At 43.7% G+C, this 27,633-nt stretch overlaps 2 protein-coding genes and 1 pseudogene across 3 annotated transcripts; 2 read left to right on the forward strand and 1 right to left on the reverse strand.

Moving 5' to 3' along the window:
- Window positions 1-550: 550 nt before the first annotated feature.
- Window positions 551-3,315, forward strand: LOC147796113 (monocarboxylate transporter 13-like; annotated as a pseudogene).
- A 40-nt stretch (window positions 3,316-3,355) lies between these two features.
- LOC110980447 (trafficking protein particle complex subunit 12-like) lies at window positions 3,356-16,206 on the reverse strand. Of its 2 annotated transcripts, none has more exons than XM_022237145.2 (12): window positions 16,122-16,206; window positions 13,728-15,187; window positions 13,385-13,501; window positions 12,142-12,255; window positions 11,862-12,000; window positions 10,631-10,743; window positions 9,760-9,832; window positions 9,430-9,503; window positions 8,837-8,935; window positions 7,869-7,969; window positions 7,385-7,472; window positions 3,356-7,076 (listed from the first exon to the last, which is right to left on the reverse strand). In XM_022237145.2, exons 2-12 carry the CDS (start codon window positions 15,165-15,167, stop codon window positions 6,834-6,836), a joined length of 2,601 nt encoding a protein of 866 aa, XP_022092837.2. In that variant the 5' UTR covers window positions 15,168-15,187; window positions 16,122-16,206; the 3' UTR covers window positions 3,356-6,833. The 2 variants fall into 2 exon arrangements, with proteins under 2 accessions (XP_022092837.2, XP_022092829.2); XM_022237137.2 differs by having other exon boundaries at window positions 16,091-16,191.
- A 31-nt stretch (window positions 16,207-16,237) lies between these two features.
- On the forward strand, window positions 16,238-24,051 carry eipr1 (EARP complex and GARP complex interacting protein 1). The gene is made up of 9 exons (XM_022237444.2): window positions 16,238-16,324; window positions 17,660-17,743; window positions 18,578-18,710; window positions 19,229-19,391; window positions 19,736-19,835; window positions 21,117-21,253; window positions 21,706-21,873; window positions 22,568-22,732; window positions 22,991-24,051. Exons 1-9 carry the CDS (start codon window positions 16,283-16,285, stop codon window positions 23,163-23,165), a joined length of 1,167 nt encoding a protein of 388 aa, XP_022093136.2. The 5' UTR covers window positions 16,238-16,282; the 3' UTR covers window positions 23,166-24,051.
- The last annotated feature ends 3,582 nt before the right edge of the window (window positions 24,052-27,633 follow it).

Raw genomic sequence — 27,633 nt, forward strand, 5'->3', positions numbered from 1 at the left:
CTGTCGAACGAATTAAAAGAGTCATATTTGTTACTTATGTCCTTTTGTAACAAATCCAACGTCAAATCGAAGATCCACATGACGCAAAGCCTCTATAGTTACGCCACTGGTACTCACGAGAGGTTTATGTTGAACACCTCACGAGTGCATGTATTATCAACTGATGGCTCTCTTGGGCGGGGTCCCATGGACCCAAGCTATGTTATTCATTGGGTCCATGTTGTTCAATGGGTTATGGTTTTAACATTTCAAGAATTAATTTTGTTGAGCATGCGGAAGAGGATCCACTTGCTTTACATTTCAAAGACCCCCCCTCCGAGCTGGTGGTCAGAGGCCTGCAATGTTTAATTTCCCCGTTTTTTATGGATTCTGGTGTGAATAATGCACTTTTTGATGGCACTTACGTATGGTCCCGGAGCATTGGAGGTACGTATATATATATATATTCATTTATCCAATGGGATTATAATTATGCAGCGGTAAAGGGCTCTTCGAGTCATGACTGGGTCCGGTCTCTGGAAGCCACAGCTTCGAAGTAATTGGTATCGTTAGGCTACCGTGGTTAAACAAGTGCAATCAGCCTGGATTATAACGAAAAGTCTAATTGGTTGAGAGTATTTGTACTTCCTTCGTTTAGTTTGTATTCGTGTTCTCTATTTCAGCGTACAGCTTTGCTCTGCAATACCGGCAGTGGCTTCGACAAACGTCTTCTTCTACCGTACTTGCCTGTTGAGCTATTTCAGCTGTACATCGGGCCCTTTTCACCGAAATGTCCCTTGGGAATAGACCAACTAGTTACGACCACGACAAGTGGGGCTGGCTCATGGTGGCCGTTCAGCTTTTCAGTTGGTTTGTAATCATGGGAAATGTTAAAGCACCGGGCGTCCTTCTCATGCCGATGACCAACGACTTGGACAGTGACCTGTGGCTGGTTGGATGGGTGGCAGTCTTGTATAGCCTGACACTGAACTGTCTGGGTGAGTAGCGAAGCGTTTAATGTGCTGCCTTCTCTCCCATGCGGTTTGTGTACCACATTTTCTGAGGCGGGGACATTTGAAATATCAGCTGAAAAGTTTGACATGAAAATGTCTTTGAAATGTGCTAGGAGAGGAGCTTTAAAACTGCAAATAACTTGGCATTGAGGTTGACACTGTGGTTCATTTTGGTTTTTTTTTTCTCTTTTCCGCTCCATCTGGGTGCCGCGTAGGACCCTACGCAGATATTCAGTCCAGTTTTGCCTCTTTCTTCGTCTCGGTCAGGTCCTGTTGTGGGTTCTCTGTGTCGCCTGCTGGGCAGTCGTCCCATGATGGTGCTCGGGGGAATTTTTCTTACATTGGGCTTCATCCTGTCGTCGATATCATCGGGCGTTTTTACTGTGGCCTTCACAATTATCGGGTTGTCAGGTGAAACTACAGTTAGCAATAGAAGACAATATGACGGTGAATTCGATATTTGAGTGGAGGCAGTCCTGGCTATAGCGATCTTAGATGTACGTAACGGTGTTCACCACTCTCATGGGCCGCAATTTAACCAAGGCAAAAACACAAGCATCTAACTTAATCGGTACTTGGATTGTAACTGTGAAGCAACGGTGCTATTTCAAGTTGTCCAATGGTATCTCCTCACACGAAGAATTGAACTGGTGTTGGTTTTTTGTCCCATGATTTGAGCCAAATCCAGTAAGTGGAATTGTAAAGAGGTTGTTAAATGCAGAGCGTCGAGTGTGCTGAAGACAGCATTTGACGAAGAGTTCCAGTAATGTTATGCTCATACCATCCCTCGTAGGGAACCATCACTTATGCTGCCTTGACTTGTAGTGGAGTGCAGGCTTCAAATACGTGTAGTTTTTCAAATCCCAGAGGCTTGAAGACGGTTTTATTCACTCTGTATCGTTATCCCTTTTATATACTGAATGAGCATCGCTAAGCCTTTTTTCATGTACGTTTATGTACATATGCTATTACTGTAGGGGTTGGATCGGCGCTCATCTTGTTAATCAGTTTCGCAGTCATGGCATCATACTTCAAGGAGAAATACCAGTTAGTAGTCGGGCTCTCATCATTGGGCATTCCAGTCGGTATGCTGGGAATTATGGGCCCATAAGCCAGGTCCTGCTAGATACCTACGGCTGGAGAGGAACCACGTTGTTGATAGGAGGTATCTCGTTTCATCTAGTAGCATGTAGCTTATTGGTGCAACGGGATCTGTCCTCCTTTGAGACAGACACTGAACAGTACCAAGAGGTTGCGATTAGCGACGGCGAAGAACATAACCGGGACGAAGAAGGGAGTCTTCGCACCATCGAGCGGAGAGTGAAGTCCAGCAACAGACGCCTGTCAGAATCAAACCTTTGTAAGAGTCAGGCGACTCGGAGGTGTTGCGAGCGCCTCATAATGGCGTTTGATTTTGCCGTGCTGACAGATGCGAAGTTCATTCTACTGATCACCGGAAGGTGCGCTATCGGTTGTGCCTACACCGGTACAGTGGTGTTCATGGTGTCTCACGGTCAACTTCAAGGGCAGAGCGAAACCGAGGCGTCGTTTCTGCCCACTTCCATCGGGGTTGGCAACATTGTCGGCAAGTTGGTTGTGCCCCTCCTGCACAGGGTCGGCGTAAAATTCTCCATGACACTATGGGCGTGCATCGGGGGCAAGCATTGTGTGTGCGTCACTTTTCCTGGACGCTTTTGTCAGGCCCTTTGTCGGACAGATGGTCATCACGAGTCTGATTGGGCTGTGCTACGGTGTGGCGATTCAAGCGACAGACGTCATTGTCCGGTTCCTCACAACGGATGACCGATTGGTTAATGTATTAGGCTGGCAAGGGTTGTTTACGGGTATTGCTGGAGCGCTTGGAGGACTTATACCAGGTTAGCACAGTTTCTCTTGTAAAAAGACAGATCCGTTGCCGATTCCCTCCTATGGGGTGTATTTGATGGTCCACGTAATTAAGTGTTAATATTGAGTGCATTACAATTATAACCTAGTCTAGTTTGTTCTAATTTATAAGTACATTATTAAATTGACATTACCATTATAAAATAAACACTGCTACTGATAGCTCATAGCAGACGGTTGTTTCATTGAAATGTGATGCCTATGCCCCCTCAGCATATCTCGTTAAATTGACAAACGGTGAATGTTTAAAGCGTGTCTGACGAAACGTAATACTGAGCTTTCCCTTTTTTCCACAGGCTGGATTTACGAGAAGACTGGGAATTTCAGGTTAGCTTTCTGCATATATGGTGGACTGACGCTACTTTCGACTCCGTTTCTCATTTTCCAGGAATTGTACGCTGAAAGAAGAAAACCATAAAGTTGATTATTAGCTCTATCCACAAGTCAGACACACTGAATTGAAAGCGAGGTTAACTGCTTTTTATTTATTTTGCTACTTTAGAATAATTTAAAACATGAAAGCACTGAAATAAAAGCTTAATTACAAAAGAATCTCCTTTATGCTGATGAAGGCTTTAAAATTATTATGTCTAAATGTTTTAAACCACATTATAAATGTTACTCACGCATGGAATCCAAAATAGTCTGGCACAAAATTACATTAAATACAATTTTATTGAGATTGGGAAAACGATCAAAAATGGCTTCCCCGTATAAATAAGGTCATCTGGCTTGCCGGGCATTGAAAGTGTGAGAAATCATTGAGGCCTCGCACCGAAAAGGTTATGAACATATCAAACAGAGTCTGCATTGGTTCATTTATCAATGATAACAGATCTTAAATCTAAAAAAAAGCTGAGGGCCTGATCTTGGGAGGACCTTTTTCAAGTCTCTGAGAAGTCAGTTTTCAACATAGAGGAAAAGAGAGGTGAGAGTTTGAAATCTGGAAAAATTAACACTGATGTATTCCAAGATTTACAAATGAACTGATCAGCCTTGATCGAACTGCACACATCTGAAATTGAATAATGAAGTCTTAAACACCTTATTTTGACAGTTTTGTATAAATACCTTAGGCATAGATTGCTGAATTTTAAACTTGCAGAAAAGTTGCTGCAGTAATCTTTGAAAAAAAATAGTTCACTTGCTGTTGAGACGCATACAAAATTGTCTGCTGCCATAAATTACTTTTCAGCAGAATTCAAGCATCGGTTTCATTTCAATGTTTATTTTGCGTGTAATTTGTTTGAAATGATTTGGGACGTCTGTACATTTTAACCACACAAGCGAATACAATCTTCGTAACTGTACAACACAACACAACGTGTAGACTTGTACAACAATAATCTATACTGCCTTACGAAGCAACACAGTTCCCAAATTGCAACAAGGTTTAAGGTGACTTAAATAACCCTTACCCACTTCAAGTTATTACGAAATAACACCGGTAAGTTGATTAAGAAGGCGATTATAATAGTCCTCACCAGACTCTTAACGGAAACCTGCACCCAGTAAACCTCAACGAGGAAAGCAAGCTCCCAGACCAGGACCGCAACCACCCGTCGCTATGCCAACAAGCATGGAACAACGGCACACAATCCTTCTAGTCTAAGCTCCGCTAATTCCCCAATTAACTGGTTCACACGGGTTCCCCAACCCTATAATCTACCACTTCTTAAATAAACGAGACTGTCTAACGATTCCCTTATCTTCAAAGAGATCTGATATAATCGGCAGCTCCGGCAACTGAGAACAAGCACCACACTAACCGATCGCAAAAGGTACACTTGAGGTAGATCCCCAACCACCAGCGGTCGTACGTCAGATTTACACTCGAAACTCAGAACACAACACAACTCCAAAGAGCTCTGGTGGTTAGCACGCTGCCTTCTTGAGAAGTCCCGGCAACCTACGCAGCCAGCGCCGGCGCCCACAGCTAAGGTAATGCGCGCCTCTGATTGGTTGCCGCGGGCATGTTTAATGCATGATAGACGCGTCTGAATTATTAATGACCAGACTAAACACAAGTCTGCGCAGCTACCCTGTTTCGCCACACTACTTTCTATACTCCGACCATAGAGCGTGGGGGGGCTCTTGCTCTATGATGTGACTATGGCCGAGATTCGCCGGTTAGACCTCCGTTCGTGCGCCAAGCTGTACTCGTGGGATCCAAGTAACATGCTCCAATCACTGTTTCTGCTGCGACCGCCGTTGTTTAAATAAACGCTCATGTGGTTGTCTCTTCTCTTCTGCTCTTCAATATTGCCAACGTATTTACGAGAATTTCACGTAACTAATGTCTTGAAATTCAACGAGTCAACAAAAGCCCCAGTGTTTATGAATCACAGGTTTCTTTACTGTAAGGTAGTTTGTCAACTCAAAAAAAGGCTGAATAAAGGACAGCACAATTAATTTTAATTTTGCTTGTGATTTAATATCTAATTTGCTGCCCATGTCTTTCAATTCATCAAAGTGTTCAATTTATCTAACAATTATATTACACAGATAAGACAGTTCCAGGGGGAAATAGCACCCTCTGCTTCGCCTCGAGTGCCATTTGCCCCTCAAGTGTACAAAACACCATGGACCCCTACGCAGCAGGCAACAATTGTTGAATGGATATGGGAGACATGCAGAGGGTCTCATCGAATTAGGACAAATCAGAAATTCTTCGCAAAAAAAGTTTTATTCATTAAAAAACGCAATGACAAAAGAAACTTTGTCTTCAATGTTGGACTTTTTTTTTTCATTTCAAACACCCTGTGCCCAATTATGCCAATTTTAGACGGAACGCCTAATGATATAAAAAGCAATGAATTTTGTGTATGTGCTATGGGAATACCTTACTGGCTCACTGTTAAATGTTCTGTAAATGTGGGGGAATTCCGTCAACGATTTGTTCAGATGTTTTCAATTCATGGCTTACATCAACTCGGACTGTACTCATGTATACATCTATTATACCTTCAATATTGTACAACTTGCTTATTAATACTACTAAATAAATATCACATGTATATGTACACAAGGGTGGATCCCAGGAACTTCATTAAGGAACAAAGGGTCCATGCCCCCTCCAGGAGTCAATTTGCTCTACTTTCATAACGAGAGAGGCAACTTTTTGGTTTACTTCCTCTTGCAAGAGCACCAAAATGTACTCTCCACTCCCAGAAACACAATAAAAGGTAAACATGACAATTTCTCCAGTTTTGATATCCCCCCAAAAAATAAATGTGGTCCTTGACCCGTCCCTGCTGCATGTATTATTGGCATACGTATGTAGGATATATTCACAGGTGAAGCATGGTGTTAATATTATGGGGCATTTCCTGTCTTTGAAATATCAAATGCGCGTGTGTGACATCAAGATAGGAACCGTTTCGAGCACACGTGCCTGTTCAACCGGGGTACATTTTGCAGGAGGCTCGGCACTGGGGCCATTTTCTGGAGGGGTGGGGAGGGGGACATGCTAGGATCTGAACGACTTAGTGTTAATTGAGTGATCAAGGCCGACTATCACCATGTAGATTTTTTTCCCCCTTCTCTGATTTGAGTGCCAAGGGGCCACACAAGGGGGGATGGGGGATACCTCCCACCCCTTAACGCGCCTCTGTGAATGACAGTTGACCAGAAATTGTTCCCTTTATGAGCGAGTGTACATGTAAATTGTAAGTGACGCTTCAAGGTGGTCAAAGCCCAATGGGTCAGTTCACTGAAGACAAATCCGATGACCATGGCAATGCTGTTGGTCATTTACAGTGGTCCCAGCCAACAGCAGTTAGCACTTTGGTATCTACTGTATATAAAGTTGTTTTCATTAAACCAGGATGAACTAGGCAATATATCCATCTGTGAGTAGGTCAAATAGTTAGTGTTTGCCCTTGCATCACATAGTCTGAAGAGGGGGGGGGTCGGTGGGGGAGGGGAGCTGATCTCTCACAGCATTTTCAAGCACCCGACGTTGAAGCCGTCCCCCTTGTGTTGGCCGACCAGTCCCAGCAGCGCCTGCTTCTTGGCGGTGCTGCGCGAGGACTCCAGCTCATACAGGGTGCAAAGGTTGAAGAGCAAGCCCTCGTCCAGGTAGCTGGCCGGGTCGCCCTGCACCAGCTTTTCCAGGAGGGCCAGTGCCTCCTTCAGCTTGCCCATGTACAGCAGGCAGACTGACTGGTTGTTGATGGCCTAGGATAGGAGAACAGCCAAAGTGTTAGGGCTGAGCCAGATGGAATAAAATATTATATGAATACTCATATGTCCACCAAATCTTTGGTCAGCCAAGCCTTTGTAGAAGCGATGTGAATTGATACATGACATAACATATAACAATCATTACAGTAAGTTAGAATAAGTTGTTAACCAGAAGCCTTTTAAATTTTGTTTTTGAAGCTTTAAGAGGGCTATTTCATTTTGGTTACAGACTACAAATTCAGAGAGCAAAATCCAAAGTGGCCATCCTGTGAACAAAGTCCTTTCTTTAACAATGTACTCACTGTGAAGTTGCCAGGCTCAACAGCTAGCACATCGTCAAAGGACTTCCTAGCCTCGGAATATTGGTTTTGTGCCATGTGCATGAAGGCCCTGGAAGGATCAAGCATTTGAAAGCGAGTGACTGTGCCTGACCACCGTGAAAGGTTCATTTCTCATTTGTCCAAATTTCTTTTATTACAGCCTCCATGCAGGAAGTGCAGATGGCACTAGGCCTCCTAATGAGGAGCCATCCTACACAAGTAAATCGCCTGAAAGAACTTAGAGGTTCGTACGCATATACGGGTCAAGTTTCAGTTGAATGTGCACAAGTCTGTGGGCTCTTGTGTTTGCGTTTTCAGTAACGGCTTAAAGTTTTTCTGGGCAGCATTACATCCGGTGCAAGACACATTTCCAAGACAACTCGTTACAAAACATTCTGTCAATTCATGTTCATGTACGGCGCTGTGGGACTTACACTGAGAAGAAATGAATTTGACTATTACTCACTTATTCATGAGTATGGCTGCTTGGGATGTCACCCCCTTTGATTGGTTGTAACTTTCTTCAGCTCTGGAGAAAGCCCTTTGAGCAGCTTTCAGATCTCCCAACTGTTGACAAAAGATACTGACAACTTCATTCATTGGTCAGGGCCACGTTGACACAGAAGGTGAAGTCTCCTCAGACAAATAATGTTCTAATTTGTGATTAAACATACAAAAATGTGTTTCAAGCAAGACTCGGAAAAATACTGAAAGGGAGGCTTGGAATGCATGCCGATCATAAAACAGTCGAGTGCCATCTCGGTCAACATTTCGCAGTGTTTAAAACAGATTCAGGGCATAAGATTGCAATTTCTTCCGCGTGAATGAGGTCTGCACATGGCGTGTATACAGCCCTTGGTTGTGAGGTGAAATGACACAGAAACCTTAGCCCTGTTATGGTTACCACTACCTAATGGCGTAACACTGTACGGTTGCATGTGAACACAGCCTGCAAGTCAGTGCTTTAAGTTATTCCCATCCGGCTCATTTTAGTCATGTGGAATAATCTTCGGTGTTCCGTGACACCGCCCCTTTTACTCTGTCAAAGTGTTGTCCGGATCTGTGCAAAGCCCCCTTCAGTTGACAGACTGTATTCATATGTTCGCCACCTTGAATTGAAAGTGGGGTGAAACTTTTCATTTTGGAAACCTGTGAGTAAAGAATAACTGACGAAAATGAAGGTTTGATACAAAGTCATGCCAGTTTACACAAATTTTAAATTAGTGATAGATTATATCTAAATATTTTAAGCTACATTAAAAAAGAAAAGAAAAATGAGGTTTGGAACCTAAAATAATCTGACGCTGTTTAACAGATTATGTTGAATATGAAGGATTCAGGAACAAGATAAATATGGCTTCCCTGTCAATACAGTCTATTGCAATCGATTCTGTAGGGACATGGAGAGGCCTCAAGGAGAGCATACCCACTCACCTGCAGGAAGATTCGTCCGATGCCCGACAAGAGATTAGAAGCGTTTTGTGAGTCCTTCTTAAGTAACATCTCGTACACGGAAACAGCCTGATTAAAATCCTAAAAAAAGGCACAGGGATACTCAAAATCATTAATTACAGTTGGTTGCAAATAATACAAGTCCATCGGATGACAACCATATCACGTTTGCTTTCAATTCCAAATCTTAGTGGAGGACACTTACACTTTGCCCTTCGTCTACAATGAGCTTCATTATCCGCCATGAGCAGAAGTACCCCTCATCAGTTGAAAATAGCTATGTTGGTCAGGAGTGTTCATTTGGCTGGTAGCAACGCGCCCGTAACGCGTGCATTTCATAGTTGTTTGTGAACCAGTGAAGTGCAGTTGTGACCAAAGGAGCTGCAGTTCTTAGGAAAAATTGCGCCCTCTATTGGTCCAGCTCAGGTTCCTTGAACCAACAACTGAATCTTAGAAGCATTACCCTTAAATTACCAGTGCCAAAGTAAGCAATGCAAATCTTTCACCTAAACGGCTCTCAGTCTAACAGCAAGTTACCCGCACATTTAACTTGGTTAAGAATATGAAAACCATACCTTCATAGACAGCAGGCAATTTCCAATTGAGTATAGCACCCGGACTTCTCGAGACTTCCACAGATTGACCGATGCTGGACAATTTTGACAGACAGGATGAACTCAGAGTTAAAAAAGGGCAGCTTGAGTGGTGTTTCACAAAGAGGGGGCGGGTTAGGGGATTGATGGTGAGGGGTAGATAGGGAAGGGCAGTGGGTTTGGTGGAAGCTGTGTAAAGGTGAGAGCGGAGGGTGAGAAGAGGAACAATATGAAAGAGTCTGACACCTTCCTTTGAACAAATTCATTGGCTCTGAAGTAAAAGCACTGTTCTCTCGTGGAAATTGCACTGACCTTGTCTGTTTTCTTCGGTGAGATCAATTTCTGCACCATACTCACTCATGCCACTCTCCAGGTTAAACAAGATCTGGAAGTCAACAATGAAAAACATTGCAAAACCAGAGTAGAGCAAGTTTGAGTGACAGACATTTGTCGACCACTGGACCATTTTCAATGGTAACCCTTACACAATATAAATCGTTGGAACAGGGCAAAGGTGAACTAGTTACTTTCAAAGAGTCGTTGTTGAACAATGACAAAGGAATACTTTGGTCAGTTTAATTTGAATGGCTTGGGACTTAACTTGAGACTGAGTGAATTGTTGTGGACTCGTGATGGAACTACTATGACTCGTGATAGAACTATTCTCATGATGGAACTACTACGACTCGTGATGGAACTACTATGACTCGTGATGGAACTATTATGACTCGTGAAGGAACTACTATGACTCGTGATGGTTCTACTATGACTCGTGATAGAACTACTATGACTCGTGATGGAACTACTATGACTCGTGATGGAACAACTATGACTCATGATGGAACTATTATGACTCGTGATGGAACTATTATGACTCGTGATGGTTCTACTATGACTCGTGATGGAACCACTATGACTCGTGATGGAACCACTATGACTCATGATGGAACTACTATGACTCGTGATGGTTCTACTATGACTCGTGATAGAACTACTACGACTCGTGATGGAACTACTATGACTCAGCACTGTATATCACAGAATCACTACCTGGCCCTTACTGTCTAAAATGTTTTAACTCAAGTTGGTAGCTGTTCTCTTGAGCCACATAATCATCAAAGGTCCATCATTAATCATTCTAGTCCTGAGTGAAACATGCCCTCTTTGGGTCAACATAATATACCTTGGTGACTATATCCAGAATGTGGTAGAGCCTGGTGAGGGCATCGTGGTGTTTCCCCAGGGAGATCGGCAACTCGGCATGAAGCACACGCAGTGAAAACGGCACCATGCTCCCTAGGCACATACACAAATCAGTTCCGAGGAAACTCAACTTCCAATGCACTTTTAACTTTCATGATTCCTTCAAACGCGGGGGGAAAGTGAATAAATTCGAGAACGAGCAAAGGATCACATTGATTGATTTTCGAGGATGTGAACTGTGACCTGGGGGATGCTTTTACTGATCAAATTTCATGGAGTGGCCAAGCCTGGAAAACTTCCGAGCACATAAAATAATGTATTTTAATTTTTTATTTACTGTAATCCATCTAGTGAAAGATGGTCATTTGAAGCCTTCACAGTGAAGAAGGCAATGAAGAAAGGTTCAGTTTTTAAAGGTGGGAGGAAAACTGCAGATGACTTTATCCAGGGAAAACCCCCACAGAATCAGGTAGGGACTGAAAACTCTATCCACACGCAGACCTTGGTGGGATTCGAACCCAACGCCAGAGGCAGAAGGCATGGAAAAAGTCATTACACCAGCCCGACTCCCCAGTTGCTTAGCAACACTGGGTAACCAGCTAGCGGTGTGCATATGGGTAGCGTGGGAACTGGGTACCCTACTGAAGTCCCCAGGTACCCGTGAAGCAAACCCCACCCAAAATTCAAGTGCTTTGACAAAAATGCTCTTCCAGTACGCTGCAGCTTTGATGTGATGCTACAGCAAAGACTGCAACATCTGCAACACAGCCTTGCAAACTTGTGCCAAAAGTCCAGGCTTTCAAACTAATTTGGGGAATAACACAGTATCCCGCATGACAGGGCAAGAGGACTGTAAAGGCACGTAGAAGACGGTCCACACAGTTCAGGCAGCAATAACCTTTGGTGGACTTGCTCCAAACCTTGCAAGGTTCCTCCTCTCTAAGAACTGTTTCAGGCCAATTTTTCCGTTGGGGGTTTATCCGTTGCAAATGAACCTTCAAGGATATCGTGATCAAAATTCAGGCTGAAAGGATGTTCAAAGTGCCACTGAAATAATATGTTTCTCGATTTTTAAACTATATGAAACCAAACGAATATACAAATCCAGTAAGTAATGTAAATAGGTGTGGCGATAACAGTGTGCAGGCTTTCAGTGGGATAAACAAAATTCACGGCAACTCTCCTCACAGAAACTAACTTTCTGAATATACCTTGCCTTCCAGCATAGAGGTCTGGGTAGTACTCAAAGTAAAGGTCCGGCCTGTCCAGATCACCAAAGGCTTCACATTCAATCTCCGCCATGCTGTACTGCTGGAGCTTAATCAGAAGGGCAAGGCGCGTCAGCCATATCTGAACAGCAAAGCAACCACCAAACAACGTCAACGATTTGTATCTCATAAACATAATCAAATTCTTTGTGGCTTTTTTTCATAGTTGTGAGTACACAGTTCAGAATAGGATTGTTTGGATGGGGACCAGGGTGCCACTCACCTGTAGCGACTGGGGGGTGTTCTTGGAGGGGAGCCCGGCCTGACCTTTGCCTTGACCCAGGGAGGTCAACAGGAGTCCTGTCAAATCAACGGCTGCCCGCAGGCAACCAGTGTCCTGCACCACACAACAGGGAAAAGTACTTCTTTAGTATTAAAAAAATCATTCACTTGCCTTACTTTAGCCACCTACTTGTTTCAGTTTTAAGAAAATGAAAAACTTGATAAAGCTCTGAAGTCACCTAAACGTACAGTAAACCTCATTAATTAATGACGGCACTCTTGATACAATGTTCTACTTATAACAAGTACATTTTTAGGTCCTAAGCCTTTGTTCCTCATTGTTTTCAATGTTATAACAAGGTAATCTACAAAGTCCGAAGGACCTGTTATTAATGAGTCCTCTTATTAATGAGGTTCGACTGTATTGCAGAGAATGAAAAACATATTAACCAATCACTGCCGGGCGGAATTTGCACATGCAGGACAAGTTGCCAGGTGATTTTTCATGATTTTTCGGTTTAAAAATTGTTCAAAAATTCACAACTTCATTTACTGAACATTTACACCCACACAAATGACTGTCTGGTGGCTACTCTAACCTGACAGGCAACCTCCATTGATGCCTGGGTATTGCAGCCAGGCCTTCCGCCCAGTAACGAGAGCCCAGCGGTGTTGCCTAATTGCCTTTGTTCCCAAAATTGGCCCAGTGCATTGCTCAATGGCAGTGATGTCTTTACAAATGTGGCCAGATTAGTATTGTATCGCTCATCGCTGGAGTGCTGAAGCACCTTTGTTCCCGCTGATAATCCACGGGTGCTGAATGCCCCTCAAACAGTGGTATACTGTTTCAAAACAATGACGGATTACCTCTGAAAATGCCAGCACTCTGTGCTGGAAAGTTTTGGCAAATCCCAGCTGCTCGGTCTTTTGTTCCGAGTCCAGTCTTTTATTACAAGACCCGGTTCCTTTTGTCTGATTTCGGGCACCCCAGCCATGCATATAAAGCCAACGTCTCTGGTACCGGGCTCCCCGACACGGAGTGGTTAAGGCGTTCCTCATATCCACAACAAGGACACATGCACCTCCTTCGGGGGAGAAACATACCTACCGTGTTTATAATCACAGTGTACTTGCATTCAAATTTGTAACAGAATCAAGGAAAAAAACAGGGGTGTGTGTGTTCAGTCAATGCATGTGCAAAGCCGTGCAGGTGCCATATCCAATTGTCTGAAGAGAATGCTCACCACTAATTTCTTCAATCCGGCTTCGTCGCGGGTGACTTGGTCAGCGGTCAGGGCCATGCGCTTACCAGCCTCAGCCTCCCCCATGTACCGATACACCAACTCCTTCACTGGATCTCCCTGTTGGGGTTTAATGAATTATACATCACCACCTCCACGCATCCATACACATATTATTAATTTGATAGCCATGAATTATTCATCATCTCATGAACTTTGTCAGCATTATGAATAGTGTTACAAGGGCTGTGATATTAAGGCCACAAATTTTGTTTTTATGTGTCCGAAACCACAGTAGAGGAAACCAAGGCCAAGGAAATTGTGACTGAGAGAAAGATTCACTTACTTGCGGCTCTTCCAGAATGATTCCAGGCATTGTTAGCTGGCTTCGGTCCACAAACTCTGTCCCTTGCAGGGCCAGCATCCTGTTGGCAAGAACCTTCTGCGAGGCAGTGGAGGGCAGCCAGGCATCATGTCTGCGGTCACTCTGGCTTGTGCTTATGGCAGCGGCGAAGACGTCCTCCCCCTGTGAAGGGCTTAGCGGGGCAAAGAGCTGGGTATTTGGAGGAGTGTTATCCTGAGCCTGTGGCTGGGGAGAGGGCTGGAGTGGGGAGGGCTGATCAGTGGCGGGCCCAGATGGCAACTCTTGGTGATCTGTTGGTGGTCCCTGTGGTTGCCTGAGGCCTCCTGCCGCTAGGGGGCCTGGAGCTGTGGAATGAATCTTCGAAAATGCAACCTTGAGGGGCTCCCCGGTCGTTTGGTCCTGGACGCTGCAGACATGCGGGCTGGTAACCTCAGAGAGTGGGGAATGCTGGTTGGGAGTCTGATCTCTTGGAGCCATTTCAGGGCTTAGCTGGGCAGAACTCTGACGAGCCAGCTCAAGGAGAGTCTGCTTGGAAGATGGGGGATCCTGAGAGGACACTTGAAAGCTGCTTTCTACCGAGACCTCCTTGGCAGATGTCTCCATGTGAGATGCGGGCAGTTGGTCAACTGATGGTGCAGAAAGCGAGCCTTGAAGTTGCTGGGGCACCGCCCCACGTGCCTCGCTGGGGGAGGTTGCATTGGCGGTGTCTTCTTCAAGCCGTGGACTTTCGAGTGAGCCCGTACTTGGAAATCCATCACCACAGCTCGTGAAGGAATCAAAGAAGCCCTCCGCATCAGCGTTGCTGACTTCAGCCACGCTCCCCTCCTCAAAGAAGCTGCTGATGGGAGGCTGCCCTCCAGGGACCGTCACCGTCTCCACAGCCACCAAACTCTGGGGTTGGCTGGCATCAGTGACGGGGCTGAACTGGAACTGGCCACCTGGGCTGCCGATTGGCTGAGTCTCAAAGCCATCCACTGAAGTTTGCTTCTTCACCTCCTTGGCTGAGGTTCCTGACCCTGTCGAGCCCTCCTGAGTTTGCTCACCTTCTATCGGCACATCTGCTTCGAGACTTGATGGACTGGAAACCGGAACCTGTACTGCAAACTCACTTGCGGGATTCGCACTAGCACCTTCAACTGGATCCCCAAAGAGACTCGCGTCGAATGGCTTAGGCGACCCAACCGTTGCCTTCTGGGCACCCTCCAGCTCTTTTTGCTCTTCCGCCCGAGAGGCTTCTATCTTTTCAACCTCGATGTCTTCTTCAGCAGGGTCTGTCTCAGGATTGAGACCCTCGGCGCTCAGCGTGTCATCCAGTGGGACCGAGTCCTGAGAGACACTGTCAAGATTGATGACATCGCCAACAGTAGCATGGACGGGGAGAGTGTTGAGGGCATCTGAGAAGAGCTCATCAGAAGGATCCATTTCAATTCAGATAGTTCACCCTGTTATTACAGGATTCAATAGAAATGATGAAATCAGGAGGTCAGCATTATGATTTTTAACAATTGTGAATGCCTGGAGTGGCATGCAGTCATCATGGTCATGGCCTGGCTGCACAAACTGTACACAAACACAAAATGGCATCGTCATTGCCATTTTAGTTACATAAAATGGCAATGGCACATTACAGAGAATCCAAAGTGTTCACCAAGTACATGTATCTACAACAACTAACCACAGAACTGTGGGCATGGTGGGTGTAATCGTCAACTGCACTCCTACAGTATGTGGGAGTGTGGTGGACAACAAACTCCACAGTTTTGAGGTATACTTGGACCAGCTAACAGGGCCCTATGTAGACTCCTTCCTCATGACAAAGGAGCATACGTAAAGCCCTATTTATGGGTCTGGGGTTAGGGTATACTAGGCCTAGTCCAAGTAACTTGGTCTCTACAAATCGCCTTTTTAAACATTATTTTGGACATGGTCAGGCAATTTTACAGCCTGACCGCATCCAACTGTTAAAAATGTGATTTGTACTTTTGTAGAGACTAAGTTCTTTACTCTATGCTCGGACTAACGTGTGTGATGGAATACTTGCCAGGACCCTTATTTCGCCACTTGCTGTGAAAACCAATCAGACTTGACAATAGGTGGCTAGGGACCTGGCGGCTATACAGTCACGCACGTTATTGGTAGGGGTATACATGATGTATATGTAGGCCTACTACATGTCCACGGCCGGCTCACACTCACAGTCACACATTGTCAGTGAAACCTTTTGACCTTGGCTTCTAATTAGTCCCACTGAACCACAGAAAGATGTATAATGCCAAATAATGGTTTAACTATTACATTCTCATTAAATACAGACACTTTCTTTTCATAAGCACTGGCGTTCATACCCAATTTAGTGATGAAAAATGCAATCTTCACCTCCGATTTTGCAGCGAAAATAACTCAAGACCACCAACTGATCATGTGTGTGAGGGCGTACCTCCAAATTTTGCAGCCGTGATTGTGTCTGGGTTCTTGTCCCTACTCATGATACTGTTCGCACAAATAATGAAGGTTGCCAGCCTAGCTGAATTGTCAACATGGAGGATGATGCGCCGGTCATTTACGGCCTTGAGTTTCAGGTAAAAACAATTGCTTTTATTCATACCATGGATCATTTTTAGGATTTTAGTAAACTACAGAACGCTTACATTATTTTTAGCTCTTCAGAATGCAAAATGCGAGCAAGGGTTATCACAAATGAGCCGTCTTTACATGTTAATGTCTTCCCAGATTCCGGACAATGTACTGATTACTAATGCCTAGCTGGGCTACATGTCTGGAAGACTCATTTTTCAGCTGGTTGTTTCTGTTTTCTTTGTGAAGTGATCTTGGAGGGGATGCCATAAGAACCATTTTAAGTTCGGATTCCATAGGATTCTGCGAAGCAGAGAAATACTAATTTAAAGCAGGGATATGTTTGAATGTTTTATGTTTTTTTGTACATAATCCTAGGCCTAGAGCAAATTAACTGCGATTTCTTTGTATACAAAGGTCAGACATGAAAGTGAGTGTGGATTTTGATCAAAAAGCTTAAAATTCATATTTCCATAAAATTTTTGTTCTTATTTGTGCCTAGTTGTGGTTTGAAAGTTCACTTGAAATTTCAAAAATTAAATAGAGGAGCTACAGCTTGCAGAAAAACACAAATTTTAACCATAGTTTCCTACATGTGTATTCAAGAAAATGAGTTCCCAAATAAGCAGCACCTTTGCTCATTTATGCATGGCCCTATAAATGTCAATTACCTATAGGCTTAGCTACCAATAATATATGTGGCCATTCCTCTTCTTGTCATTCTGATGTCGAAATTCTGGCAGTGGACTGGAGAGACTATTGCATCCTGACTTCTCCTCAGTGGTTATGTACAAATTTAAAATTTAGTATTTCCTGACAAAATCTGGAAATTTTTTCTCCGTCTTAGCTAGATTCATATTTTTTTAGTATTTTGTCAGACTCCCCGTATCCTTCCACGGAACTAATTTTGTCAGGCTTCTTTATGTAAATTAAAACACAATGTGTCATTTGTTTTGCCTGTAAATATTTCTTTTGCTCCCGGAAGAAGGTCATAAGTGCTTACGGTCTTTTGCCGGGAAGCATAATCGCTGCCAAAAAATGTTTTCCCGGCAAAAGGACGTATGTTTGCAACTGTTTTATTTCAATGAAATATAAAGATTTCTTTGCAAATAGTTCCAAAAGAATTTCCCAAGTCGTTTGACAAAATGTTCAAAGGTTACTTTTTGTTAGCCTGTGTTGATTTTGTAGTAAAATTGTATCCGTTTTTACAAAATGAAGAGAGTGTGTTTCTTAAGCCCTTTTACCGGGAACATTTTTTCTACTGTGATCATGCGTCTGGGCAAAAGGACGTAAGTGCACTTACGACTTTTTGCCGGGCACACAATGTTTTTCTTCTGTAGGCCAGAGCACTGACTGCCCAGGCTGCTGAATCTGAGGTCATTAGATTTCTGGTTGGGACACAGTCTTTGAAAAATGAGAACCAGGTAGGTTTGGGTTAATTGAACTCGCAGGAGCAGTCACATCAAAATAAAGTTTCTGCACAAGTGCCATCTAACGGGCAACTGAATTGCAAGAAAACAATAATAGTTTCTACAATTTAACCAGAAGACTGTGATGTTCATGAAGCTGATTTAGTTTGTTAGGGTAAATTCCTTGGTTTGGACATTGACCCTGTAATTTCTCAAAAGTGAGCTAAGTGTATTTTAAAGGAAATTTCATATATTATACATAGATATATGCATACATATTATTATTGTATTTTATTTGCTTTTTACTAATGGCACCGGATTAAGATGCCTTGGCCTTTTTTCTTTTCTCCTGTCATGTGCCATTAGTTTGTCCCATTGTACTGTTGTTTTTTTTATTGCATTGTTCTGTATTGTGATGTGTATTTTTTGTGATGGCAAATAAAATAATAATGACAATAAATGTAACTGTAACTCCCTTGCGCATGTATTGTTTTCACTGACTTTGCCTTCTTAAAGGGGAAAACCTGCACACACATACTTGTTCTGTAGTTGTGGGAACAAACACACAACATTTCACCTACATTATTTTGTGGAGACCAGAAACATTATGGGGGAAACAGAAATGTCGCCACAACTTGGTCCCAACTTGCCTAACAACGGAAATTGTTCCCGCAACCCGGTGAAGGCCTGCCTATAAGACCTGATGGCTGAGACACCCTGTGAATTGATAAAATGAAAATGTTTTCCTTGCAAATGTTGCGATTTGAAGGAACGGCAGTTTCAAAGTTAAAAGACTTATGCCAAGTTGATACATATCTCTCTAACTACAGTACTGTGTTTTACTGTAAGGTTCACTTGCTTGAATTTGATGATGACAACAATATCCTCAACAAGATGGTGTTCCTGCACAAGGATGGCGAAATATGGCACATCGGCTCCAACCCCGCCGACAAGAACATCCTGACAACGTGTTACAATAAAAGTAGGTCCATCTGTCAGAGGCAGACCGACTTAACTCCTCAGGAGATGCAGTTGCCAGCTAGTTACAACACCATGCTTCAACAAGCATTTGCTCCATAGTCAGCAACTTGACCGGTTCACGGTTGATGTCTGGCATATAAATATGTCACCTTACAGTAGCATGTGATCCTCTGCCGGTGTTAGTGTGCAAACTCGTGCAAAGACAAACTAATTGGAAGCCTTGTAACAAGAAATGTGGTGAAGCAAAATTCCAGTATCCACAAACAACTCGTAGGAGAGGGCAAAATTGTGGTATATAATATCACTTACCTTGTCTGTCGAAACAAAAGTGGATGACACATTGCAGCCGACATTAATTAATGGTATACCAAAAGACAACTATATCTGAGGAATTTCTATGACTAATTGCACCTCCTGTTCATCATCTCTACCAACAGAGATGGTATCTCAGTTGTATCTTCCACAGCTGCACTAGCTGTGTATCATCTCTCCCTTTCTCCATCTCATCACCCTGTCCAGTCACAGACAACAAGGTCTCCACCTGTGCAGCTCTCTGGCGCATCCCGTCGGATGCCGACCCGGCCGATCAAGACCCAGAGATTCAGGACGACTCCACCACCTATGCCAGGCCCCTGGAGGTGCTGTGTCACTTTGACAACAGCGACATTGGCAACGTGATCAGGTAGGCTAAATGCCGCTTCACTGCCAGGTTCAACAAAGCAATTGAGCAGGCTTTGAGAAAGGATCTTCCGGTGCAAAGTACCAGCCAAAGGAGCAATCCAGCCCTTTGTAAGGTAGTCTCTCTGTTCAATGTATTTTTAGTGGGTATTTGTCAAACCCCATTGCCATCAGGTTAGGGAACATGTCCACAAGTCCATTGCCACCAGGATGGGAAACAAGTCCATCAGTCCCAGCAACTTTCTTGATCAGACTTCCTCAGTGGGTGTAAACCTCCAGTGAAACAGTTTTAACACCTTGATCCATTATTCGTACTGAATGTTAACTGGTCTTTCAATGTCCATGCAGTGTTTTGTGGGAACCCCAGGGGAACGGAAGCAAAGCTCTCTCCATATCAGACAACCACCTGACGAAGTGGGATTTGGAGGCCAGCGACAGTGAGGCTAAGGTGAGTGCAGCTTGTCTTTCGCTCTGCTCTTACTAAGTGCATTCCCTGAGTAACCCACATCATTACAGGCTCCTTGTGCGAAGTCGAGAGGACCTTTTTAGCTACCAATGGCATCCCTAGGGGCTATTCACCACATGCTCATGCTTATCTGCACATTAATTGCACTGGTGCGACAGCACCAATGCATTCGAGTCAAGAGACAACCTTTCCCTCCATGGCCCGTGAGGGGGTACTTTAGCACCAAGCCTATAACTTCATAACTTTCCCTCCTACAGTGAAATGCATTGCCATCTGTAGATCAATATTTCAAGTAATGTGCATTTTTATTTTGTGCCCTTATTGTATTTTTCTCTTGTTCTCGCCTTAACCAATTATATCCTTTATAACGTGGCTTCGGGGGTGAAAATGTGGACATCACCAAGTGTGATGTTTATCTGTTAAAAAAACCCCAAAAACTCTCAGGTGAGTGGACTTCATGCCATCGACGGTGACCTCATGTAGCTGTTTGGCTCTCACCTGGATATGCAGCATGGTCACGGACAGTGGGCTGAAAACATGTTGCCATCGAGCCTGGCGAAAGCTTGCAAAACCTTTGTCTCATTATTGTTCACTGGTTTATCTGCAAATTGAATCTCCTCTTGATTCGTAGCACCAATTTTCCTCTAAATCCCCTAAAAACTTCTACACAAGAAGTTTCAAAAGACAACAGCCCCTTTCCAAGGTTGACTTATTACAATGGAAAGAATTTCTTGAACAAAGGTGTTCTATCAGCTACCTGAAGAAAAAGATTTTTGCAGGCTTTGACCTTAGCACTAGACTGGTGTACAGTTCCTAGTAAAATCTGCTGCAGGCTAGTAAAATGCATTTTGTAACTTGCCTGGCGATTTAGTCAAGAAATGTTTACCTGTTTGTCTTATTTGTAAAGATGAATAAAACAAATGTGAAATTGATTTTCCGTGTTGTTCATTAAATTGTAACGGTTCTGAATCCTCCACTATTAAGTTTTAAACTTGGCAGCAAGACTTCACAGTTATGGTTGAAATAATGAAGTCAAAGTTAGTTAAGCTAAAACATGTCCAGTGGGTCAGTGAAAATTTCTGCAGGCTTTGAAAAATAAAAATTAACTTGCCTGGTGGACTACTGGAAAAAAGCTCAAGGTCAAGGCCTGATGCTGGCATCTTTTGTACAAGAAGTTAGAGAATTTCAGCTTTGAAGAAAGATTCTTTGGAGATTTGAAAAGTTAAGACTCATCGAGCTTTTGCCATCCGCAATGAAACATAGGTTTCCAGCTCTGTTGCCCTGGAGAGCAAAGGTCATCCAAAGTTCACCGCAGGTCGATGGAACCCGCACCACAACAACACCCAGGCAGCTACAGCCAATGACACCACCATACGGGGCTGGGACCTCCGAACAATGAAGTAGGTTACCCCGTCATTTTCTCCACGAATTCATCCTAATGTTTCTCCTTTCCTGTCCAGTCCAGTAACCTTAATCCCCAGGGCATATGTAAAATCGTATTGAAGTCAGTGGATTTAGTCTCTTGGAACCAGCCACCATGACTGCACGTGAGGCTTAAGCCTTGGTAGTGTTAATATGTGAAGGAGATGCCATAAGATCGTTTACAGGTGGTGTGACTTTTTAACACTCACCTGTTGATTGCTTTTAAGGGATGGCGTGATTTGTCTGAGAATTAAGTTCCGTATAAGGTTAAGGGGTGTCTGAAAACAGCAGCGCTTGTCCTTTCTTTTGAGTTTGCACATTTTCTCTAATTTACGCCCAAGGCATAGTTGTCACATCGTCTTAACAGTCTGTATGTACCTATATCATACGCCATGGCTTTTACTCTTCTTTTTTTGTGTTCCATCAACAGACAGTGCTATACAATTGAGAATGCCCATGGCCAACTCGTGCGGGACCTGGACTTCAATCCAAACAAGCAGTACTACCTAGCCAGCTGCGGAGACGACTGCAAAGTCAAATTCTGGGATGTCCGGAAGACGGAGTCCCCTGTACTGACACTCACCAATCATTCCCACTGGTGAGATCATTAAGTATTGTTTATATATATACATGTATATATGTTCATCCAACTGCGCATTTAGCACCAATTACAGGATGAAGTGACAGTTAAGGAGACAATGAAGAAAGGGTCAGTTTTAGAGGTGGGAGGAAATCCCAGATAAATATTCCAGGGAAAACCCACAGAATCAGGCAGGGACTGAAAACCCAATCCACATGCTGATGTAGGTGGGATTCGAACCCAGGTCGCAGTGGTGGAAGGTGAGGAAAGAGCCACTCCACCAACCTTACTCCCCTTCGTCACTGTTTGACTCGGAGGAGTCGGCTGCAGGTTGATATTGCCTTTAACCCCAACCAAATCTTTTGAAACCCAATACTTTGCCCAATCCAGCACCTGGGTTTTACAGCATTTTGAAGGATTCACGACTGTTGCTTTGCCTCGGCCATGATGCCCCAACTTTGGCGTAGTACAGAGAATGTGCCATTGGTTTACTGAGTTCAACAACCACACCCATTCATCTTGTACTTTATTGATCAACTCAAGAGGTATCCCCACTTGGAGTAACCATTTTTAACACACTACAGTGGAGACTGAACTGCAACCAGTTCCATGACCAGCTAGTCTTGTCCTCCAGCTGTTGCTGTGTGGTCACATCTTGATGGTGCACCATAGTGCAACTCACTCACACATTTCATGCATTTCACATTTGCAGGGTATGGAGTGTGAGGTACAACCAGTTCCATGATCAGCTAGTCTTGTCCTCCAGCAGTGACAGCAGGGTCATCTTGACCAATGCTACCTCCATCTCCTCTGAGCCCTTTGGCCATCTGGATGAAGATGATGATGACAGTGAGAAAGAGGAAGACGCAGAGACAAAGTGAGTAGCTTAGCCATTTCTCCTGTGAAGTGTACCCCTGTAGTCTTGGTGCTGGACGCTACTATGTGTAATGGATTATTAGTTCTGAACCGCTATCACAATAGATCTAGTTTAGTAATATTTGTGTATGATAGCAGTTCACGCATTATCGTCATCATCAATAAGTTTTAATCTATTACAAGCAGTAGTGTCTTGCACCAAGACTAACATGCCTCAGAGTTTGGCTCCATGTATATTTCTTTGTTGTCTAAACCACAGGCCCAAAGAGCCAATCAAGGATGGGCTAATCGCCAACTACGAGGAACACGAGGATAGTGTGTATGCCGCAGAGTGGTCTACGGTCGACCCCTGGCTCTTCGCCTCACTCAGTTACGACGGCCGACTGGTCATCAACAGGGTCCCCAAGGCCGAGAAATACAAAATTTTGTTATGAATGGAGCTTACTTATGATACATGTGACGAGGTGACAATTCTGTTGGCTCTCTGCACTGTAAACCCAGTGGAGTCTTGTTTGGTAGACGCAGGGACCGAACGTCTGTTGGAGGATAGTTATTGTGGGGACACAAAAGGTTGTGATGACACACCAAAGTTCTAACAAAGAGAGACCTAAACAGTAAACAGAATCACTCTCCCACGACATGGTTACAGCCTCACTTTGTGTTATCTGAAGTTTGTATGATCCGCGAATATCGCTGTCCATTCCTTGGTGGCCGTCCATTCCTGATTGTTGACTGATATGTGAAACAGTGAATGGTTGAATTGGTTATTGGTACCATGTTCTATTTGTTTGGCACCCCAATCTACAGTCCACAAAACCTCTGTGCTCTCCCCTGTTGCACAGTGCCGGATTGGGATTAAATCCCTAAAAATTTAAAATGTCAACCTCATCAGCTTTTGGAAGAGGGACATTCTTGAATGGAGGTTAATGTTGGTCAAGAAAGGGATAGCCCCGCCCCCCACCCTCACCCCCAAACACCAGCCAGGTGTGCAGAGATTGTTACATTCGACTTAACTGCTGATATTGCAACAAGCTGGTTTCCCCTCTAGCATTTTCCCAAAGAACCTCACCCAGTTTCAGTCAACAGAAAATGCTGTCTTGTGCCCGCCTGCATCTATCTTTATTCTTCTTGTACCACCTGGTGGGAACCTGCCGTGGACTCTTTAGGTGATAATAAAGATGATACATAATGCTGACTGTCCCTGTGGCTCACTTGATGGCATATAATTATATTATTGTTGCTATGTAAAAAGTGCTTGTTGATATTGAATGTATGCAAATGAAACATTCCTAATAAATTGATGAATTACATGAAACAGTTTATGTTGTTACAATGTACTTCTGATTGGTGCTTTATTTAGCTCTGTGGTGAGCAGGAATTAGTGAGCAGGAGTTCTGTTTTGCATTTTGGCCTGAGCTTCCCCTGTGAGAATCAAACTTGAGAAATGCACATTGGTGTGATGTGGCTTCGATAGAATCGCGTGCCCACCCGCTTATTTTTTCTCAAATTTGTCTTTCTAATTTGGGGACAACTGATAGGAATGGGAACAGACACAAATTAAGTGATTAGCCACTCTTTTTCAATCAAAAGTGAAGTTTTTGAAAAAGCATGTCTGGAATGGGATGTGGGTTTGTCACCTCTTGATAAATCCGACCGTTCGACTCCCCCCAGTGCCCCACCTCATCCGCCGAAGGAACTTTTAGCTCGTAGGTCAGTGTCAATGACCAATCTCCTAACAGCTCACTCTTTTCTCAGAAAAGTTCCTGACTTAGCCTGCGTACATTTGGATGTGCTGTTTTAGCCTTCAGATTCGAAACTTCTGTGAAGTGGCACTTTTCGCAGGAAATAAAGTGTAAACTGTTTACTACAACAGGCACATCGTTAATTTTTGTTGAGGTTGTACCCACGCGCTCCATCTGGACGTTGAGACAGAACGGGTGGAACTAAACATTGGAATAAAGGTGAAAGGGAACAAAGAATAGCAAAGCAAATTGAAAAAGTTATTTTTAAAACTTTTAATCTGGCCTGATAAATGTTTGAGATGTTTACGTATTTACTCTACTGCAGCCTGCTGAGACAGTTAGTAAATTCTGTTAATTAATAAATGATTGATATTAATTTCTTGTTAATGTTAATTAACATTAACAATTATTTAGTAAAATCTGCTTTGAATCTGCTTTAGTAAAAATGTGCTTTGAATAATGCTGGTTCATTGAATGCCGCTTGTTGATGGTAATAGTAAGTACTGATCATCAAGCCAACCTCTTCTGTGACGTCAAACTTACAAATTACAACTTAAAAGTTTAACAACAAATATTTCAAGTGGCCAAAATTATTGAAACATTTTACGGCATCAGAATTGTGACTATGGACAATAAGAAACGTATCATACAGAGCACTCGTCCTTCGAACCCCCGACTCTCAGGTCATGAATTACAACATTTTCTTCATGTCTTTGTCATATATCACGAAAGGTTTCACTAGTATGTTAATTAAATAAAAATTAGGATTTGCACGATTTGCTCAATCTAAGGCTGCAATTCCCCCAACAAAAGTGCATTAGCAGATTGGGGAGGGGGTATTTCGGCCATGGGCGTCAATCGATTTTCGAAGGGGGCGGGAATAACTTTGACATACATTAACGGTAACTAGAACGCGAAGAACGATACCCTATTTTGGATTCTAGATTGTTATGGTGCAATTTGAGGCAATTTCTGCCCACTTACACTGTTTTTAAGGATATGTTTTTGCAAGATTTATTAAATTTTTCAAATAATTTTACGCAGAATATGTTGGCCTACTCCCCTATACTATGCAGGGTCCAGAAAAAAGTGGAAGGGAGCAAATTATGATAGTGGAGGACAGGTCCCCCTTGCCCCCTAACGATTGACGCCCATGAATTTTCGGCACATAGAGGAGCCCATAAAGACCCAGTAGATGGTGTTCCGCTTTTGCCTTCGTGCACAATGGCATAACTGACGTTAAACGTCTGGGGCACCCAAGGGGTGCACACATTTTTTCAAGGGAGCACCACAAGAAAATAAACTGCAGCTGCATAGCTGTATAAACTCAACGGAAATTATTTGTAGATTTCCTAGGGGGACGTCCCCCGTGCCCCCCTCCCCCAGTTACGCCACTGTTCGCGGTCCGTTTTGTTTGTTTGTTTGTTTTTCTTTCGGCTCCACCCGCCCTCGTCTTACTGCGCATCCACATATTCTCCATTGTAGTCGAGTCTACCGCGAGTCCCGTCCTAAGTCCCCTCAAGACCAGTAACAAGTAACAAGATGAACAACGACAGAGGAATGCTTTTGTGACAATTCGTTTGAATAAGTTTGTGCCGGACTCGGCTACAACACTGAAATTCTTCTCCCATTACGGCCTTGCCTGTTGCAGTCAGAGCGAATCTATTTCGGGTTTCACTGCTCGTTTAGATTTAGATTTTAAATTTTAATCGAAGGACATCATGAATACATTCCACGGGGTAAGGTTTGTAGCACACTGTGATTCCAGATTCCAGATCATTTTCAGGAGGTTGATGAGTATACACTTATGTTCTGGAGCGCTGCTCCGTAAACCCACGCCCTCCCGCCCATTCTCGCCACTTGCAAACCCCGCGCTTATCAAGCGTATAAAAAACAGTATCTTGGAATGTGTTTGTGTTCAGAGAACAATGGGGAACTGGAATGCAATCATTGTGACAAAGTGTTAAAAAAGTCCCCATTCAGCGCAGGATTTGGCATTACAGTATGGGAGAATCAAGGGGGTCAATGGACCATATCCCTCAGCCATATTTTGTGGGCGAAAAATAATAAGAGAAAGACAAATTAGGGGCCTATTTTATGCCCCCCTTCCAAAAAGCGTCGAAAATGCCCAAAATGTAGCAGAAAGGCCACAAAAGGATACGTGAGAAAAAATGCCCTCAAACAATTCCCCCCGCAACTTAGTTCTGGATCCAACCTTGTATTTTGAAGTGAAGGCTCTGCTCACTGTCATACCGCCCACTTCATCATCAATGCGACGACTGAAACTAAGTTTACTTTACGGGGTGAGAACGCACTAGAGATGCACCAGCGGCGGACCTTGTTCAGCTGGGGTTGTGCAGCCACACACGGCCAGCCCATCACAGAACGAAGAAGTCTCGGTTGTTTTGTTGGCCTTTGCGCCCTTGCAACTATCCCAACTATTCGTGGCTCGCAAACCCAACGCCACGGTTTCAACTCCAAATATGTCCGGGGAACCCCGTCTTCTTGGCACGCCTGGGATGTGGGGACTCGGACGCGGGCACTCGCAGAGTCGTACTCTGAAGGGTTCACCACGGCAGATCATTTGAGTTGATTTCAGCTGGGGTTTGGCGAGAAAACTATGCTTTTCTTCGCCGGCACCACATGTACCTACTAGCTGCGTGTAGAACTCTGTTCGCACCCTGGAATGCACAATTACTTTACTAAGTTTAGTTATCATGAACTTAACAAAACGTCTCTATTGAACTTCTCTTAACAACATCACGTTATTGGTTACGAACGCTTCACGTTCTGGTTTCAGAATTTCGACCACCAATCACCAAAGAGTTAATTTGAAACAAATAATTGAATGAAAAGATAGTAAAATTGTTTTCAATCAAGGAGAGATTCAACGAGTCCGAATACTTTGTCAATAATGATATAATTAGGTCTCTTTGTGGGCGGGGTTTGGATGTTTGGGAGTTAGTCATGAATAGATAGGAATTCATTTGGAAGACAGTTGTAATCTGATGAGCTTAGCCCATGGTTCAATGGTTCTAAACTTGGGCCAATGACACTCAATTGTGACGGGTCGGGGGTGGCACTGTGACCCCTTGAAATGATTGAGAGCTTTTCTGTCTTCAATGGAACCCCATCGGATAACAATTGTCTCCCAGGCCAT

This window comes from Acanthaster planci, linkage group LG18, assembly GCF_054643075.1.
Source record: "Acanthaster planci isolate LZ-2023a linkage group LG18, COTS_SCS, whole genome shotgun sequence".
In the NCBI taxonomy this organism is placed as follows: Eukaryota; Metazoa; Echinodermata; class Asteroidea; order Valvatida; family Acanthasteridae; genus Acanthaster; species Acanthaster planci.

Bases quoted from the DNA above. Each gene is read 5' to 3' on its own strand.
- eipr1 (XM_022237444.2), top strand. From the start codon at position 16,283: ATGGAGGATGATGCGCCGGTCATTTACGGCCTTGAGTTTCAG. The intron at 16,325-17,659 runs GTAAAAACAATT...TTTCTTCTGTAG, and splicing joins TTTACGGCCTTGAGTTTCAG to GCCAGAGCACTGACTGCCCA. The intron at 21,254-21,705 runs GTAGGTTACCCC...TTCCATCAACAG, and splicing joins TGGGACCTCCGAACAATGAA to ACAGTGCTATACAATTGAGA.
- LOC110980447 (XM_022237145.2), bottom strand. From the start codon at position 15,167: ATGGATCCTTCTGATGAGCTCTTCTCAGATGCCCTCAACACTCTCCCC. The intron at 13,502-13,727 runs GTAAGTGAATCT...AAACCCCAACAG, and splicing joins TCATTCTGGAAGAGCCGCAA to GGAGATCCAGTGAAGGAGTT. The intron at 10,744-11,861 runs GTATATTCAGAA...GTATGTGCCTAG, and splicing joins CCTCTATGCTGGAAGGCAAG to GGAGCATGGTGCCGTTTTCA.